The following is a 20534-nucleotide window of genomic DNA, read 5'->3' as shown; positions in this document are numbered from 1 at the left end:
AATGGATGTGAAACCCATGCAGGGTTTAATATTATTCAATGCTGATATGAACATCTACTAATACTAATAATAATGAATAATAATAGGTTTTCCTAATAAATAGATACAACACATAATAATACAATACTTGTGTTAATATTATAGTAAAATTATCATTCAAATTTTTCTCAACTGATATTGTGATATTATTTTGATCTTGATAATGGTTTAGTGAAAATGTGATTCTGTGACAGTTCAACATTTGTCAGTGAAAATCATCCAGTCTCGTAGCAAGAGGCTTCTACAGGAGTCATATCCTTGTGTACTTAAAACCTACAGTGAACAGGGACTTGGTTGTGGATATGTGAAGATGTTTGATCTCTGCTCCCAGGCCTCTTGAGTTCTGAGTGACCGGTGTGGAGACCCAGGTGTTAAACCTCTGTGGGGTCGTTCTCGAGCCCATTGATATCACTTTGTTCATTATGGCTCTTGGCTGTTGTAGCTACAGTTACAATTGATAAAACACGTGTCTTAACACAGGAGGGACGACCCCTGTTGTAAGGATGTAGGCATGACAACAAAAGAGGAGTGAAGGAGGCTCTATCAAAGGAGGTCTATGTCAAAGTACAGACACCATTCCTCAGCTGAGGAGAAAGGTCGGCACTGCTTAGCCCCTTCCTCATAATACTGCTCCTTCATCCCTTCCCTGGAGAATGGGACCTCTCACACTTGGCCTCATGTGATTTCAAAATAAGGTTGTCTACACGTGTAAAATGGATTAGTGTATCAGTAGCATCTTCACAACTGTTTCACTCTTTTGACTTTGGACCATGGAAATAAACGACTGAACTACAGGAAGATGCTGCTGATGCACTAATCCATCTATAATAACAAGTGTAGACAACTATAACTTTTAAAGTCACATTGTCACTTGGGGCTAATCTAAATTAAACTAACTGAGGTTTAGTGAACTTGGAGCAGACCCCAGTGTTTAAGGTGTCACAAGCCAAAAATGTTGAGAGCAGTTTTAATATTTAAATTGTAATTAACAGCTGTCTGCAGCTAAGCCCCGGACACTTGACTGATTGGATAAGTGTTGCCTTCATGTCTGAAGAGGTCTTTTTAAAAACATAGGGCTCTTGACTTATTCAAGGCTATTCAATTAAAAATGGTTTGCTTTAATAATACTTCAATTAAAGAAAAAAGTGAGCTACAGAAATGTTTGAGATTACATAAATAAGTAATCATAAAATAGTCATATGAATAAATTGCACAATGAATTACCGAAACAATCGAGTGTTAACAGTTAAATCAAAACGTGTTATAATTTTCATATTTAGAATTAGAAAAGTGTATTTTTATTTCTAGTTTTAAAGAATCAGTAAAGGTTTCTATGAAAGATTTTCTCCGAGGTCACCTTTAACAAGAGTAGCTGTATAACACAGGCTCCTAACTTTTGGATTAAGAGGTTTTGTTACTGGGTCTGTGCAGTGAGTTGATTAAGAATAACTTTTGACATTGTTTCTTAAGACAACTGTTGGTTATTAATGTAACTTCTTCACAACCACAATCAAACAAACAAGTCACACAAAAAGTGCTAACAACATACAGTATACAACAATAGCAGACTTTTCAAAAAGGACATTTTGAAAATCAAATTATCTATCAAATAAAATCTGTTTTGCGCTTATATTTTATATCACAGGAATTGTGACTGAGCCTCAAATTTGACTGACGCCTGACTCCCAAAGTGCAGAGTGAGTCTCTGGACCTCAGAGCTCAGAAGGAGGCAGCATTAATCTGTAATCATTAGACTCACGGCCCAGTGAAATGGATCGAGTACAGAGAATGAGGCCACAGCTTGAGGATTTTTTTTTTTTAAATGTCACTGAGCAGAGGCTCGATACTGATGATGTGGACGGCACTCAACTGCAGCCAGACCCCAGGGGCATGGAGAGAGATAGAACACTTTGTTCCTCAAGATGAAAAAAGGAAAATACGACCATATTATACTTTTTCTTTAAGAATTGGTGAGACAGCAAACTGTAGGAAAGACAGCGGTCCAAATGCTTCTGCTTTAGACTTTGAGCATCACAGTGGGTATCATAAAGAGGCTAATTTAATGCTTTCTTGACCACTAGAGGCACTCAAACAAACCCTTCATGACGCCTCCATGCAGAAGATACTCACAGTACTCTATACCCAGGATGATGTCTCTGAAGTATAACCTCGCCTGCTCCTCTGAAAAAGCATCGTCTGTGGGCACTTCCATCACTGGACTTGAAATCCATGCAGGCAGACAGGCAGTATAGAAAAGACACACACACACAGACACACACACACACACACACACAAACAAACACACACACGGTGAAGCATTACACACGTCTGTAGAGAGTCAGACATTAATCATCCTGATCAAACTAATATTTGATCAATAATCACAGACTCACTACAGTGAAAGACCGTCTTTGGGTTTGTGTGAATCCTAAACATAACAGCTCAGTATCTTTTTGTAAGATTTCTAACCCTTTCACCATGCAGCAATATCAATATTAACAATAAATAATGTTTTATTTATATTAACCCTCCCTGCACCATCTCTACCTGTACCCATTTATATGAAAACAAAGGAATCATATAATTTGAAGCAAAATCAACAAATCTATGAAGATGCTTTTAAGAGAGAAACATGTGCAGAAGAAACAGTGTATTCTCCAACCATAGCCACACTGACCTTCAGTATATATATTGTGTTTTAATACCAAGTACTCAACACTCAGTTTTAATACTTTCCAGGCAGCCAGAAACCAACTACTATACTTTAGATGAAATTACAAGTCCATTGACACAAACTGAATTAGCAAAAATATACTATTAGTTTAAAATCACTTTCAATTAACGTATGCCAGCTTTTCAAGTTTGCTTGATTGTGCACAGAAAACTTAACATATTTTAGTTTTTCACTTATGGTCGGATAAAAGAAGAAAATGTTCACTCGGGCTTCAGGGAAAAATGTTGGGCATTTTCCAATTTTCTCCGACATTTCAAACATTAAACAATCAACTGCTGGTTCATGAAAATAATTTTCACTTGGAACTGAAAATAATTGCTAGTTGCAGCCTTTCATGTCTCCTGTGATGCTATTCTGCACCTTGACAAACAAAAAAAACTAATCAATTGAATAAAACATAGCTTAAGAACATCTGAGCTCGGTATTTATTAAATTATTATGGTTATTGAAGAGATTTATGCACAGGGTCACTGTACAAGGGAAAAGAGGATGAAGAATCTGTCCATTTATAATTTATTGTAGTGGTGAAAGTTTCTGACAAACTTCATGATTAATCAGCCTCATGTAAAACTGACTGAAATGGACTAAACCTGGAGCTTTCCAGACTCTGAAGTGTCTCAGTCTAGTCAATAGAAGCTCTTGAGAAATGAAAAATGCCCTTTGCACAATTTCCCAAAGCCTGTGGTAATATACCTTCGAATACATTTTACAATAGAAGAAAAACCTAAGAAGAAAAAACTTGAACCATCTAATGTTTGAATGATAGACAACAAACGATTCATATTGAAAGGCAAAAAAGGAAACAGTCCGTTTGTAAATCTATGAATAAAAAATTCCACAAGGTGCTCTCTCGTGCAGGGCTGATTAATTTTGAAGCAAATGCACCTACGTGTAGTGGCACACTAATAAAGTCTTTTTAACTTTTCCACAGTCTTGCATCAAACTATTAATATTGTCTGTACATGGGGGTAATAGATTAGCAATTTCATTTCAGCGGAGCAGTACCAGTGGCGGATCTAGAATTTCTCTAAATCAAGGACCATAAAGGGGCCAAAATTTACACAGAGGGGCCAATTATTACACAATTCCTGATTCAGTAAGGTGCACATTTATATTATTCCTTGTTTAGCTTCGAGCAGAGCCACACATCGCTGAATATATTTTTTTTAATTGTTCCTTGTTTGAGCACATTGTGTTCATTGTATTCTTAAAAAATGGTCATATTCATAGTTAGTATTGTTATTAAGTAAAATTTGTATTTCAGCTGGGGCCTGTGCCCTCCTGGCCCCACCCCTGGATCCACCCCTGATTAGTACATTGTAAATAGTAAGTATTTAATAGTAAAGGGTAACAGTAAATGTGATCATAGAACTAATACGAATAACCAAGAGTACAAATATTAGTCCTGTGTGTTAGAAGTGGTAGAACCAGTTGTTGTGTGTCAATAGAAACAGCAACTGGTGGCACCATCTTGTGTATTCAAGCAGCAGTCAAATAATTAGTAGTAACGAGTAATTATTTTTATGAGCAGAAGATGACTGATTAATAGCAGCTGTATTAATCAGCTCAGTCTGTCTATCATCTACCTCCCATAGGGAACAACAGAGCAGACTCATTTTGAGAAAGCAAACACATTTCAAACAGAGCACTTGCTCTATAAAAAAAGGGCAGAATGACACATTTATGAAAATATGTGAAATAACAGCAGCTCCTCAATTTGTTCATTTAGAACAAGAGAAGGTCTCAGGTCATTAGATCATCACAGATATGTTACTGGTGCAGGAAGGAGCAGCTCATGCACGAGGACCTGAAACGTCGACAGGGCGGGCAGCCACAGGTACGAACTGTGAAAACCTGAGAACATTATCAATCCCTTTGAAGCCTGGAATTGAACAAACAGCCACACCGTGTCAGCGTGGAGTAATGGAGGGGAACACTGCTGACAACCCAGGCAGGGATGGAGAGATGAAGAAATGCAGAGTGGAAGGTGGCGGAACAGTGGGATGAGCTTTGAATTATTAAAAAAAAGAGAGGACATGTTCTCTACTCACCCTTTACGCATCAGCTCAAACACTGTCAGGAAAAAGGGGAGAGAGGAGGAAATAGGAACATGTCAGATTAAACATTTTATTCATTCGTTCATCCAGCAGGGTTTGACCACTGCTGCCACTGAGGCAACATCCCAGCATCAGTGCAACTCATCATCAGACGCACTGAATTAGCTAAATGTGCCATAATAAGGTTTTACACTGACTGTCTTCTTAGCTGTGACCCGGCACTGCTGATGGAGGATTTCTGCATAATGTGCGAGCCCTAAGGTGGTGAGCGAGGGATGATCTGAATTATGAATAAGTTATGTGAACCTTGGTTGGTGTGTCAAGGGCCAAACACTGAGAGAGGGTGAATGTAGAAGGCAAAGAAAATATGATCTGCGTACCCATGTGAAGGTTGTCCTCCGCAGGATCATCCAGCACCTGCAACATTAACATAATCGTCATGAATGGGGACACTTTCAAGGTCCTGTAGATACAGGAGGGTGTGAAAAATCTAAAATTCATTCATTCAGGACCAAACCATTGCAGAGATTCAAATTGTTTTCTTTTCTTTTTTCAGGACTGAGCAGAGTAAACAGAGGGAACTGTGATGACTTTTCAAAACTGGCAGAAAAAGACCTTTTGTCCTTTTCTTTATTCTCTTATGATTGTTATTTTCAAACGGGACTTCTGCAATCGACGTTATGTACAGTTTATGAGAATAGACAACAGTTCGAGGCGGCAGAGTTAAGTTACTATGGTTACAGGTGTCCATTACGAGGTGACCATGTTATTCGCTCTCAAACAGTCGGAGTCTCCTCAGGAAATTCAGTAAACATTTCAAATCTCTGTCTGTTTGAGCTGAAACACTCTCTTATCTAAACCTGACATCACTGCAGCTGTCTGTGCTGTTCACTGCACAACACTGAGTTCAGTCTGAGAGGAGCAGCGACAGAGGGGGACACTGCTCTACCGCAGGATCCGGAAAGATACAGCACTGGGAAAAAGGATTTGCCTCTTTCCCGATTCTATTTGTTTTGTATTTGTCACACTTTGACGTTTCCGATCATCAGACTATTCAATCACCCAAGTCAACACAACATGCAGTTTTTTAATTATTTCATTTATTGAAGGAAAAAACCTGAACCGATGTGAAAAAGTTAATCCTGAATGATAACCCTCGAATGTGGCTGAATTAAAACAATTTTTCACAAACATTTCATTGCACAAACAGTTATTAGGTTTTGGAACCATTCATTTTTCACACGGGGGATTTAGGTTATGAGAAAACTCTTAACCTTCAATAAATGGGATGATCATTTAAATAGAGATGTAACAATACCAGCATTAGATCGAATTACAATTACGCAAATCTAAATTTGATTGAAGTATCATTTTTCACCAAGATAAAATTTTCTTTTCTGGAAATCACTTCTTCGTCTCCGCTCCAAAGGAAGTAATTGTGTAATCCTAGATTTATTTATTTGTGTTCTTTTTCAGTCATGACTGTAAAAATAGATAATAAAAGAAGTTCTATGGCGTTCATTCTCTGGATTTGTTTTTCAAAAGCTTTCCCCTGAGCCAGGCCACACAGCAATAATCACGAGAAACGAAGACTCCAAAAGGTGGATCAACAAACTATTTTTCAAAGAGTCAATGTCACCGGCAAACGCAAAGCTTAAGTGTCAGGCTTCAACTCACATGCTTAAAAAACCAAGGGGCATTAAAACTTTCTCGTTGTGTCCCACTGCAGCTCTGTTGCTAGGGGACAGCCGTTATGGCTGGACAAGCTGGTGACGCCAAACAAGGAAATCATCTACCAGACCCTCTCATTTTGGTTACGCCTTCGTGGTCTACACGGCCCCTGAATTGGGACACAGTGTGTTTAAAGGCCCGGGGCAGTTGCCTGTCTGGATAATACATCCACAGCCAGGTTAATAAAATAGGTCTTCACACAGGACTGTGTAAAGGAAGAGCTCCCACCTCAAACCACAGGACACGCGGTCCATCTGTCTAAATACAAGATCCTGGAGAATTTAAACGATCACAGTGGAGCGAACGCTTGCCAAGGACACAGTAGTGGAAAAACAAGGGCAGGACGTCAGGTCTGAGGAAACAGGAACACGACTAATGTCAGTTTCAATCCATTAAACAGTCAATGAGTGAATGTTTGCTCATGAAGTCTTGTACTCTACTGACCATATTGTTTTTCTCTCTTTGTTGAAAGTGAACGAACATATACAAGCTATTAACAGTAAATAAGCTGGTTTGTGCAAAGTGGAAACCATTGAAGGTCTTTTTTATTTGTAGATTTTGACTAATGCATTGATGTAGGATGCATTAAAGGGATCTTTGAGTTCTGGGGAAAGGATATAAATTTGAGCTCTGGATTGTAAGGGCCCGCTTTGAAAACATGTGTGCATGCGAGTATGGGCCCAGTTATTACCGTGTCTTTCCAACCATCTGCGACAAATGACCATATCACTTTCATCAGTTTTAATCTGTTCCACTTAGCGCAGGCTCTTCTGTTTCAAAATGAATGAAAATATCTGCTCATAATTAGATGGACTGGACTGAATCCTCGCAAGAATCAGTTGGACGCCCGTAATGAATGTGATCCCGACCCAGGCAAAGCCCATTTAAACGGATGAACAGAGATAGATGGTGAGAGGGGGGGGGAGCGTGTCATCCCTGTGCCTACGCACGCCCATTATGTGGAGAGAGTGAGGGTGGACAAAGAAGGGAAGAGATTAGTGTGTGTGTGTGTGTGTGTGTTTTTTCTCTGCTGGAGCAAGCACAGAGGAGCAGAAGTGCTCAAATTTTATTTAAAAACTCTGGCACACTGCTGGCACTCTCTCCACCAGAACAAGCCAGGCAGCTTTCCTACCGACTGACTCCCTGAGCTTCACTCCCAGCAACAGTGGCCGCCACCCCCACCCCTCTCCCCTCCGCCATCTGGCTAAGATGGAAATTGCTCTGATAATATCGCAGGGGAGCGGCAGGCATCTTGAATCACATCTCCAAAAACCGGCTATCGTATTTCATAAACAGCCGCCTCCGCAAAAAAAAACGCCATCAATCCAACTTCGAAATGTCTCGACTTAAGTTTGAGGGAGTGTCGGCTGTTGTAAATATGAGAATCAATTCCCAGGCTGTGGTATTCCAGAATGTGTCACCTGCATATCATGAAGGTCCAGGGGGAGGAAGTGTGATCGATGTGCTGGAGGGTAAATCTCATCTCATATTCCCTGGCAGAACAGTGTTTATCCTTCTCTTTGGTCGGACATAATACAAAGCACCAATCAGGGTGCACAGCAAGAAAGGTTAGCAAGAGAGGTAGAAGATGATCTCGATCACAAACCCTCAAACATGACAAAAGATATCCAGACTGAAAAAAAAGAGACTAAAAACAGGACTGCTTGTTATTTTGTGTCTAATTGTGTTGTCATTTGGGAATTTTTGGAGGCCTTCTGTATCGTACTTTGGTCATTAAATGTCTCCTGTCCAGGTATTTTGCATGGACTTGTCGTCCTTTTGTTGTCGTTTTGCATCGCTTTGTGTTTTTTTGCCTCTCTTATAGGTTGTTTTGCATCGATTTGAAGGCGCTCTGCATCCCCTTGTCATTGTTGTGTGTCAGTTTGTTAATGTTTTGCATCTTTTTGTAGTCATGCTGGATTTCTTTGTTATAGCTGTGTGTCAGTTTGTTTTTGTTTTGCATCTTGTTGTGGTTGTTTTGTGTCTCTTTGTAATCAGATTGCATCTCTCTGAGGTCGTTTTGAGTCAGTTGGTTGTTGTTATTCAGGTTTTTGTGGTTGTGCAACAACAAACGTAAAGCCCTTGATACTAACAAAACTCTTACCCACTAAGTCTGATAGACACGAACACAAACTTTCATTGCAATTCATGTGTAAGAAACTTGTCTAGCCTCATTTTATAATATGACTGTACTGGTACTGTAATGGTTGATGAAACACATAATTGGTGGTTTTAATATCACATTTCTTAACAAATGCATAAAAAAATATCTGTATTTCATGGGTTGAACATAGTTATGTTCAAAGTTAACACTGCCGTCCTTACTACTTTGACGCTAACATGGCTAACAACTGCTACTCATTCTTATCCAAGTATCCTTGAACAATGTAATAGGGTTAGGGTTGTAATTTAAATAGGAACTTTGATAATAAAAATAGACAGAACATGAAAGTACTTTCAAACCTCATTTGACTAATCTGCTGCATCAATGCAAATACAAACACTATGACTATTTGCTGACAGAGAAACTCTCACCTCCACCAATTTGACAATGTTGATGTGGTCCAGTTTTTTAAGGATGGCGATCTCTTGGTAGACCCTCTCCAGGGGTCCTAAGATTTTGGGCTGCTCCCCTTGGGCTGCCTTGGGTCCTCTTGGGGGTGGGCGGCCTGCAGGAAAACACATGAAGCACAAACACAGCGTCTCTCAATGATTCATTTGATCATAATTCCTCTTGATAAACACAGAGACAGGAGTTTCTCTAATGTGGTAGGAAGAAATAGAAAATGTGCAATGGGGAAACTGTGGTAGATCTCCTTCCTGCTACAATATTTATATTTGTGTGTCTGATATACTAATAAAACAATACTTTTTTCAGTGTCTCAGAGATTGAGAATCAATTGAAAACCAATTTTAACGAGTAACTGGGGAAAAAAAGGGTTGAAAATAAAGATTGCACCCATTTATAATGATTACTGTCATTTCTTCCTACAAGCAAAAACTAATCAGAGAGATTATTTGAAGGGGGCAGTACTCCGTTTATTAGATACAATGTTTACTCACCACTACTGCATCAACACACTGAAGTATCTCCCATTACTCTAGGGGAAAAAATATACTTCGTGACCACGATACAATAACGTGCGGGAACGAGATAAATAGCTCGGGGACACGAGATATGAATCTGTTCGTTACTAACACGACCAGTGGAACTAAACTGAAGAAGGCTCTAGATGAATCTGAGGACACACTGTGGTGGAAACATTTGCAATTACTAGTCAATAAAAACACAGACCTATCTTAGTGCGCCATGTCACATGGAACGGGACTGTGCATATTTGGTATCAGGTGACAGGATGCGTCTGGTGCATCCTGTCACCTGATACCATCAGAGAATCAATCTCTCCCTGTCGGCATAAGGATTTTCTGGGTCTCTGAAGACCCTTGTCCTCCTCAGAGACTCTAAGAATCCACACCCAGTTCCATGAGATCCTCTAAGAACGGTGATGTCATGTTTCAAAGGAATTGATTGGTCATTGGGCGGAGCTTTTATACTGCTTGATCTCTTATCTCCAACTTAACCTGCTCCGGACCCGGTTAGCTGTTCAGCGTAAGTTACCATGGTGATTTACCCCGATACAAAGTGAACAAGCTTCGTAGAACCCTGAATTTAACCTTAAGTAACCCCCGATAAGTGCAAATCCAGCTTCGGGACATCAGGGAACAGGGCATCCCCGTTCTTAGAGGATCCTGTGGAGCAAAAACATTTTTTTTATAAAAAAGATCCCATAGAGCTTGGTGCAGATTGTTAGTCTCTGAGGAGAACAAGTCTTTTCGTATCCTGACTGCATTTGTTCAATTAAATTCAGCCGGAAAACGAAAAGATATCCGGGGTATGTTGACCTCGCTTCACAGGCCTCAGGTCTTTTCACCATAATGTTCCTGTGATCTGCTGTTCATGATTTTACTCCTCTGGAGATTTTAGAAATCACTTATCAGTGCGCTGATTGTCAGACCTCTTATGGAACTGAAAAACTATTTTCTGGCATTCCACCTAATGTGACACGTCTTCACAGCTTGATGTTTTATTATGATTATAATTTGATGGTTAACAGCATTGGCCAACACTCGTATAGAGTTTGGGTCACAACTTTCAGGATCTGGAACACACAGGGGTGTTGGAGGTGTCTTGTGTCTGTGGTCAAGTCCTTACTCCCAAAGCAGAGTCCTGCAGTGATTTCAAGTTGTGTAAAATAACAGGAAAATAATACATCTATATAAATTCACGAGTACAGGGCAAAAATAACTAAACGCAAGCAGCAGCTTAGATGAAACCTGGTCAGCGGCAAGGATTTGATTTATTGTGAAAGCCTATGACGCCATATTTGTGGTTAGATAAGTGTCAACACAGACAGTGAACTAGCTAGAACAAAAAAAATAGATGGTGAACACATTCTCAGCTTGTAGAAAGTGCCAAAACTCATTAGTTTTGGATGGCCACAGTTGTTGCTGAGAAAAAAACACTGACAGCTGCAGGAGCAGAGGTGCTGCGACGATTGACAGATACTTTTACAACCCAACGACCAAAGCAGGAGGACAAGGAGGCCATAACCCATGTGATGTGAGTGACTGTATCTGGCATGTGTGATTAGCCCTGGATGATGGGTTGGGTCGTGGTACATATGTTAACGGGTCCGGGCGAGTCACGATTTGGAGATGATTGCGGGTTTGGAGTCCAGTAATGAGCTTTGAGGGAGTGAGCAGGTGCAGGTTTGCAAAAATGGACCCATGCAGGATTCTGTTCCAAAGTCCTGTTTTTCGTTGGAGGTTACCTTCTTAATCTTTGACCTGCTTTGTTTGTTTCACTGAATTCATTGAGCACAGAGGAGAACGGCACTTACGTGGAAAACCACACTGCTTTATTAACTTCTTCTTGGACACCACCTTCATGGCCTGGGGGAGAAAAACAGTGTGATCAGTATCAAGAGTGAGAGGAGCTAAAGTCATTAATCACAAATCAAGACCTTATATAAACTAGACCTGTAAGCACATTAACCCATGAACCAACATTAAATGAATGTTTAGATGACATGTTATATAATTGGGTCCTTAAGTGCTTTGAATAATCAACAGAGCATTCTGAAGATTATATTTTCTAAGCAGAAACATCAGCGCTGAGGTGGAACATTTTCAAACAGTTTCAATGATGCACAAGAAAACCAAGAGTAATGGTTTAGAAAGCTGCCGTGCATGCCTCCCCATTGCACGTTATACAGACCTCAATATCACCCTAAACAACCAAAACAAATGTGTGTAAAATATTGATACTCAAAACATGATTTAAACAGCTAAAACAAACTGGGTTCAAATCCACCTCAAAGAACACAGACGCTTACACCGTGTAAACAGGACATTGCAAATTCATTATCTTGTTCATTTTACGATTAACCAATTGTCCCCATTCAATTAGGGAAAGTCATCAAATTTGAAGCAAAAAGGCAGTGAAGACATTGAAAGAAGCTACGCACTCGTTTCAAGAATTTATCTCCTTCGTGGGCACAAAGTGCATAAAGCAGCTGCCAGGAACACTGGGCTAGTGGCTGACTGTATAGATTCTCTATAAACAGACTGACTAAAGGCTAAACAACCCATAACTCCACACTCAATCTTTTCAGTGTGTTCATTTCCATAAAATTATATCATATACATTATCTGACCATCACTGTGTGTGTGTGCGTGCGCGTTTAAGCTATAAACTATATTATATGACTGTTCTTTGATCAAACACATTAATGCTGCTTTGAAAATCACAAACAAATATTTGAAAATCTACATTTATAGGTTGCACATGGCTCATAACGCTACCTAGTGTTTCAAACCATCCTGGGACGTTGCAGGGCCAAATGTGTACGTCAACAGTTTAGGTCATGACATTTATTTGTTAGAAAAAGTTAACGCCCTCTAATCGAAGGTGGGCGACCCTCTGCCACCAGCAAAAGCTCTTCAGTGGAAATCTGAAGAACTAGAGATCTACCGTGCAGAGACGTCTCACATCCTCAGCTGTCTCTCTCTCACACAAACACACACCATTTGAACCACTGGCTGAGACAATCTCCTGTGCCAGCGGTTCGAGCGACGAGGGGCCGCCACGCTCAGACCCAGTTAAACCCGTCTGTCGTCTGTGTCGACGGCAGGCGTGTCTCAGCCTCGCCTCCCAGCGCAGCCCACTAGAAGCATTTTTTTTAATTTCCAGGGAGAGGCACCTCAGCATAAACTTAGGGGTGAAGCTGTTCTTTAAATGAAGAAGGAAAGACTCTGCAAAAGTAGACTGCTAAACATATCTGCTAATAATTAAGCTCTTTACATTCATCTCTCTTTCTATTCGAGTAGAGTTAAGTGAAGGTGCATGAATTAAGTTTACTTCAGCCCCCTGAGGCTGATAAATTCCATCATCACCACTGGATGCCTGCCAGTCAAGTTGTGAGCAAGGAAATAATACAAACACCACAAACCCATGCATGATTCAGAGACCTCTACTACTCTGCTGAACTCTTGAACTGGTTCCCAACACCCACAGGGAGAGGATGATTGTCTTAATACATAGCACTGGGACGAATTAGTCATCGTTTTATTTTCATCCTGGCAAAAACATTTCCATTCAGTTTAAAGATGACCACCGCTGCTTTATCAACATAATGATTCTGCTGTGTTTCCCTCACTATGTGTGGAAAAGGATGAGAAATCAATACGTGATACATCTTGATATAGAATGTAAAACAATTTCAAAACCGTCATCTCCTTATTTGATATATATTCACAGAATTTCCAGCTCGTAGGAAGATAGTGAATACAGGCGAAGTACTTGAGCCTGCAGGAGCCTGTTTAGTTCTTATCGCTTATTGTGCGTGTTGATACTTGTGCCGCTCCGTGTGGAAAAATCCAATCAGTTCCATGGGAAACGAATTCAGACTGTCAGGAAATAGGACCAACCTTTCACGTCACCATTACTCAGCTGGTCCTCTCCTGATTCCTGTCAGTGTTACTGCAGATGAGCCTGTTATTGAGGAGGAGTGCAATATAGTCTGCCCCCAGAGGTTTCTATCAGCAATAAACATCAAATATAAAACCAGGAGAAAAGATGGAAAGTAGAAATGGTAGATACGTGCACAGCAAACATGAAAGCTCGCTACACTTTATGTGGGACGGATGGGAAAGATTGTAGCGGTAATAAAAAGAGAGCTGCATTGTATAATTCTTAATGTCACTTTTTGATTTTTAATTATATTCAAGTTCCGACCGAGTGAAGAGGAACTCACTGAGGCAATTATGATGTTAACAGAGCACAGTCAGATGATCACACTTTGTACCTGCTGTATGTCAATGTGACAAAATGCTGTGAAAACGCCAAGAGGACGTTATAATGAGATTAAGACATATCTATGTCTACAGAATGTGAATACTCCACATGTCTTAGGCTGCATCAATACTACTACGCTTTCATTTGAAAACAGCAAAAAAAGCTTTTGGCTCCGTGTCATTTTAAATCCTCGTCCATACTAACCCATATGAAAACTCATATCACGTGACAACTCAAGTACACTGGGCATGCGTGTGCTGATTTGCTCCCATGACATCTCATCTCCTAAAGCATCTCCTAACAGCTGTTAGCAAAGACAACAGGGTCAGCAACGCTTGTCATTGATTATCCATGTTGCGTTCTTCACCGGTCCCTGAGGCTACTGCCGGTTGTTTTCTTCCAGGAGAGGGTCATGTGATAGGAGCCGGACGAATCAGTAAAGGCTACGTAGTGACCAAATAGACCCAATCAAGCAAGCCATTGTGTCTCTCAGACTCAAACATGGCCCAGAGTTTCCAAACTTCTCTGCTTCAGCGCCCCCTAAAACTTCAGAGTAGTGTGGATGGCTGGTATCCATAGCAGAGTTGATGTATTTTCAAAGGAAATCATAATAGTGTGGATGTAGCCTTAATGCTGTTATTCTATTAAAATGCTGCTTACATGGCAGTGTCATGCCAGATGATTATCTTAAATCAGGTTATTATCTGAAGATTGGTTTCCACGTAAACGTAGTCAGTGTCTCCGACAGAACACGTCTTTGCTGTCACTGAAGACGTAGTTTATAGACTCTGCTGTGTGTCCGACCGCCTCTGCAGGTCGGCATCATTTAAGGCTGCGTGTCCACTCCAGAGAGAGTAAGCAACTTTCATTAATGTTATAGGCCTCGTCAGTGTTCTTACACAAACTCCTGCTATTTAAAGTTCAGCATCAGCACATTTACAAGCTCCCATTTTTCAAATAACAGGGTTGTGTTTAGCTCTGAGCTCCCCACTGGCTCCAATTCAAAAGTACATCTTAAGTGTACATGAGTCATCCAAACACTTTCAAGGTAACTGCACAGGGCAGTTCAGTTATGTTAAAACACAAATCAGCTTTTGTGCAGAGGGGCTGAGGTCGCAGAGCTTTTATGGGAAACAGATCACCTTGATGGAAGCGCCCGAGATGACCTCTCCCACATAAACTGACCTCAAAGCAAGAGAAAAAACGGATTTCATGAGAGTAAAATCGCAGATGCTCCTTCAGTGGCACCAGAAGTCGCTCTCTTTTCCACATTTCCTCTGCGGCGACTGATGCCATGTGAGTGAATGGGACGCAGAGCTGAGCAGCGAGGTCGAAGGGGAGAGAGAAAAATCAATAGGCCTGGTGGGATCCTGCAAAGCTGCTCTGTCTAGACAGTAGATGCAGAGGGAATGGACGAAAAACACAAAGGAGCTGCGTGGCACAGCGACAGCCTTTCACAGGATCCTCTGACAACAGCGGAAATGTAATGCGACTGCTTTGACTTACATAATTTTTGTCATCGTCCTCGTTGTAGGCAAGTTTGACCACACCATAAGAGCCCTGCAGAACACAACAATATGAGAGTCATATTCATGTGGCTGGACACAACATTTAATTATCATTCAGTGCTACTTTTATGGTTTAGCTCCACATTTATGTATATATCCCAAATATTTAATATGAGATACATCAAAATGACACTATGACATCATATTAATAAATAGTGTACATAAACAGTGAAAGTGGAATCATTTATTATCTATTAAATCTCAACTCATAATTATGAAAATAGTTTCATAATCTATTTTTAAAGAACATCATTTTATTTCATTATTGACATGAAATGTGTTATCGGGAAAATTCGTAAATAAAAGCAGACATCTAAAAGTAGCATTTTGAAATCAAAAAAACTTAATGAGATTGCAAGGTAATGAATTGAGTTCTGTCAATCCTAAAACAAAGGAGTTCTGCAGATCTGATGAGTTTCCTTTCAAACACAACAATTTTATTATTTCACAGCACAGAATGTACATGCCTATATACTTATAACAGTCTATGTATACACACACACACACACACACACACACACACACACACACACACACACACACACACACACACACACACACACACACACACACACACACACACACACAGGTTTCTTCTTGATAAGTGCAAACAAGAACCATTAACTGCTTTTAAAGTCGATCATACACCCACATGAATGAAACAAACCGAGTTACATCACCTCTGATGTCTCTGACGGCTAAAACTGCCAGCTGGCTCTGAACAAATGACTCAGCATTTAAATGTCCTTCAAATTATGTTATGACAAAAAAAACTGTTTTTCGCTAGGAGTGAATTCATCCAAACATTACCAAACACCATCCATGTTTAATCCATTTTTCACCCTTTAAAGGTAAAGTGTGTAGAATTTAGTGACATCTAGTGGTGAAGTTTCATGTTGCAGTTAAATACCCCTCACTTGCAACCTGTGGTAGCCTTCAGTTGTCATTAAAACTCAAAAAGTGTTTAGTTTGTCCAGTTAAGACTTGTTTTCAAAACATGGTGGCCTCCGCAGAGACATAGGACATAGCTTTTTCACACGCAGATATTTGTTTTCTTTTTTATTGTTTTTATTTTTGTGCTTGTTAGAAGCATGATACCCCCCCCCCCACTTGCTGGCGGTGAATCCAGCGGGGATCCCCTGCTGTGCGCTCACATTGGATTCTCCTGACTTTCTACAGACGTTATACTAGCAGGCCAATGCGGAGAAAGTCCACAGATAATACGGAGCCTCTCTCATTCTGACATTTGGCTCACACACGCACCTCCTCCGCAGAAAATACGGCTTTAGTTTCAGATGTGCGTGAACTTGTCTTTCAATTTTTTATCAGTGCACCTCAGTCACAAGGAATTGTACACGTTCTTACGCTGTGGGAAAAGCTGCAGAGAAAATGAAAAAAATTCCTGGATCCTCCCATTATTGAGATCCCTTCAAAAAGATAATGGATTCTTCCCTCACCCACACCACATCCTTTAACAGAGTTTCATGGTAATCCATCCTGTAGTTTTTGCAAAACGAGACAAACAACGAACACCAATTAAAACATAACCTCCTTGGTGGAGGTAATAAGATGTACTAACATCTTATTACATCTTATGTTCAGAAAAACAGGACCTGAGTATCTATAAAAGGTACAAAGAGTTGTAGCCACGGACTTTTGTCTGAACAAAGTGAACAAAATATGAAACAGCATTATCTAGAGGTCAAGTGCCGAGTTTTTTATTAAAACCAGAAAGTTAAAACAATGACTTAAGAAGAGAATGTTGTTTTGCATAAAAAAACAGTTTCCAGTTCTGCTCTTCTCAAGCTTTTCAGAAATACAGATGTGCTGAATTAGAGATTGTTTTGACTTAAAGAGGGAGGGGTACACACCTGAGGCCGTACACGACTTCCTGCACTGTGTGGGATTTTTTTGGAATGAGTTTTTTTCCCCTGTCAACTTACTAAAGGGCCGATCTTTCCCTATAGCTACAGCCATTTTCCTAAACCACTTGAAGATGAACATAGGCCAACCTCACCTTTCCAATCTCACTCTTCAGCTTATACTGGTTCAACTGGATGCAGTCCTGTGAAGGGGGAGAGAAAAAGAAGGAAGTGAATCATCAACACAAACATGATCAGCACCAGCGTGAGTGTTTCGCATCATCGAAGGCCAAGAGAAACAGGGCTTCCTCTGGTACCAGAACAAAATGTTCCCTCTGTGTGTGTGTGTGTGTGTGTGTGTGTGTGTGTGTGTGTGTGTGTGTGTGATTGTGCTGAAAGCCATTTATTTCTGAGTAACGATGCATTCTGTAGTTTCTGTTTACTGTCTGCAAATCCATTAAGGTACCACCGCTTAAATGGCTGATTTGCAGTTCCATAGCAACCACCGCTACAGCGCGGAGTCAGTCAGGGGCACGGCACAGGAGAGGAGACCACAGCAGGACACAGAGGACGGGGGTGCTGGGTGAGAGGAGTTTGGTGGTGGTGGGGGGGGAGGATTTTACCGCAGGTAGGCTGAGAAGGAGGAGGGGGTCCACAGACAGTAAAGTCCATGAGCAGAAACAGAGCAGAGACAGGGATGGAGCGGAGGAAGAAAACGGATTTAAAGTGGATTTCTCATTACAGTTGAGGGGGGTGATGGCTTTACTGTGAGCCAGACCAATGCCTGAGGCTCAATACTGGAACATGTTAAAAGGATGAGAGGCGGCAGGAGATCAAAGATCTAACAAAAAAAAAGATATAATGGACTGAAAGCACAGCACCAACTCATGGTGTGGGACATGCACCAGGCAAGGTATTCTGGAAAATATGACATTACAGAGTGGGTTACGTAACAAGCTGGTTATGAAGCTTGTACTGAGTATTACTGTTGGTGCTGCAGGACATGTGAGGATGGGGTTATGCACTGTAGGGTATGATGGTGTGAAGTATAAAGGCGCAGGGGTTATGAAAAAAACGGTTGAGGGGATTGAGTATAGGATGGAGCTGTGTGAGGTGAAGCAAGCAGCCAACCTCGGGGAAAGAGCTGCTTTGATTTTGTGAGAGATAAAGGGGAGAATAGAAAATTGGGGCGGAGGAGGATAAAGGGGGAAGGCAAATGAGGAGAATCCGGAGAAAAGAGCAATCGGAGGGATTGTCTGAGAGGAATTCCATTGGGTTCAGAGTTTGTCGGCACATGCTCATAGGCTCCTGGGCGCTGCAGTGCAGTTAATGCTCTGTCCGTGCTGATGGATAAAGAGGGCCGTGCAGAAAGCCTTAAACGCATCTGCCACATGCACACACACACACAAATAAATTCCAGCCGATTGCTCCACTGGGCCCCAACAAATCTTTTTTTTTTCTGTCACTGTCACGTTAGACTGTTGCTTTACATGAACAGTGCAGCCCCCCCACCATCTTCCCTCAGTATGCAACACACCCATCTCTCCACATTTCCCCATCCATTACTCAACTACTGATCAATATCAGTGTGTAACGAATAGATCACAGTCACTGTGCAATTTGAAACCAATGACCATTCATTTCAGTCCCTTTATGAATAATGTGCATGTCTGCCTCAGGAAGTCCGTAATAGAAAAGGGAAATTGTATTAGATTGTTTTTAAATATTTAAAATCATTTCCGCCTCCTGTCATTTTACAATCGATTTTGATAGAATGGTGCAATACCTGTGGAACAATGATAGCACTGCACGGGATTCATTATGTGTTGTTTTAAGTGTGTCCCTTCCTATCTGCTTATCCTACCTTATATAAATTAATAAAATCATAGTTCAGAAGGAGTCTATATTTCTTAAATCGCATGATATCCCATGTTTTCTTCCAGCACTGAAACACAGCATGCATTATGAATCTATGTGGAGCTGGAGCCTCTGATCTCGGTCTCTGGTCCATGTAAACACATTTAAACAAACATCTGAAAACAAATACAAAAGAATATCACAAATATTTTCATCAGCAGCATCACTGGTTTAAAATACACCTGAAATGTATTGGAAAGAAGCCACCAGACTCAGCCATAATGATGAAGTTGACTGGAGTGGCCACGCTAAATATAAGTATTTAAATATAAAGGGCCTATAAACATCCTGAGGATTATTTTACATTCCATTTCTGCGAATTGATCCCTTTCACATAAATCTGACACACTGATCCTTTAAGAATAGAGACAACTGCATCATTTACTTTACTAATGTACTGTGAAGGCGGATGGATTGAAACATTCATCATTGCTCCAGTGATTGCTTTAGTGACTATTTTTGGCATTAGCTATAATGTGGCGTTAACTAAAACATATATTTATTAAGAGAAAACTGAGAGAAAGCAAAAGACCTCGTCTTCTCAGCTTTAAATATTTTAATTCCCATCTTACATGCCTGTATGCACATTTAAAGCATTCCTCGTCATTGTTATTGGTCTTCTCGTGATTCCAATGTAAGTTTGAGTGAAAATCCTCATTTTCATTTCAGTGCAAAAACTTAATATGAGGCTTTAAGTATGAGAAAAAGGAACTATGGGTTTTTCCCACATCACTTCCCCCTACAAGTGTTTGTAGCCAGTGTAGACACAATGTGGTCAATGTATATATCAGCATGTGTGGAGCCATCCCTTCACAAGGTTTATTGTGGTGTCATTTCCTTGCTGTCAATACAGGTTACTGTTGGGAGAGGGGTGGGGAGTCATAGTCACCCATTATTTGTCTTCATGGTTTCATCCCTGTGACTAACGCCTATATAAATAAACACAATTTAATATCCTGTTTTGACATAAAACATCATGCTCTCAGATGAACACGCACATTGAGCACCATGTATTTGGGGTGTTTTTCTCTGGATTCACTTAATCCTGAAATTAAAACCACAAAACAGACCAGCCATTGTGCTCCAAAAACATTCGTACTTTCAAAATTATAGACATTGTGTGTACAAAAGAGTCAAACCACAACAAATGTGATGAGAAAGTCGGGTATGAGAACGCAGAGCAGAGTTTCCTGCAATAAATAAAAAGAGTAAGAGGCTTTTGTGCTTTAGTGTCACTGTTATATAAGTCACACACACACACACACACAC

At 40.5% G+C, this 20534-nt stretch overlaps 1 protein-coding gene across 3 annotated transcripts in view; it reads right to left on the bottom strand.

The window, feature by feature from the left end:
- Positions 1–20534, bottom strand: part of camkk1a (calcium/calmodulin-dependent protein kinase kinase 1, alpha a) — a 68911-nt gene that overhangs the window by 15388 nt on the left and 32989 nt on the right. For all 3 annotated transcript variants that reach the window (XM_035177760.2, XM_035177762.2, XM_035177761.2), the window contains exons 3-9: positions 17504–17551; positions 15425–15478; positions 11463–11514; positions 9097–9230; positions 5211–5247; positions 4825–4846; positions 2170–2258 (exon numbers count right to left, since the gene is read on the bottom strand). In XM_035177760.2, the coding sequence (XP_035033651.1) occupies positions 2170–2258; positions 4825–4846; positions 5211–5247; positions 9097–9230; positions 11463–11514; positions 15425–15478; positions 17504–17551 (436 nt within the window). The remainder of the gene's footprint in view (positions 1–2169; positions 2259–4824; positions 4847–5210; positions 5248–9096; positions 9231–11462; positions 11515–15424; positions 15479–17503; positions 17552–20534) is intronic.

This window comes from Hippoglossus stenolepis, chromosome 15, assembly GCF_022539355.2.
Source record: "Hippoglossus stenolepis isolate QCI-W04-F060 chromosome 15, HSTE1.2, whole genome shotgun sequence".
NCBI lineage: Eukaryota > Metazoa > Chordata > Actinopteri > Pleuronectiformes > Pleuronectidae > Hippoglossus > Hippoglossus stenolepis.
Note: the sequence above shows the minus strand (reverse complement) of the source record. Positions and strands in the feature narration are given on the sequence as shown.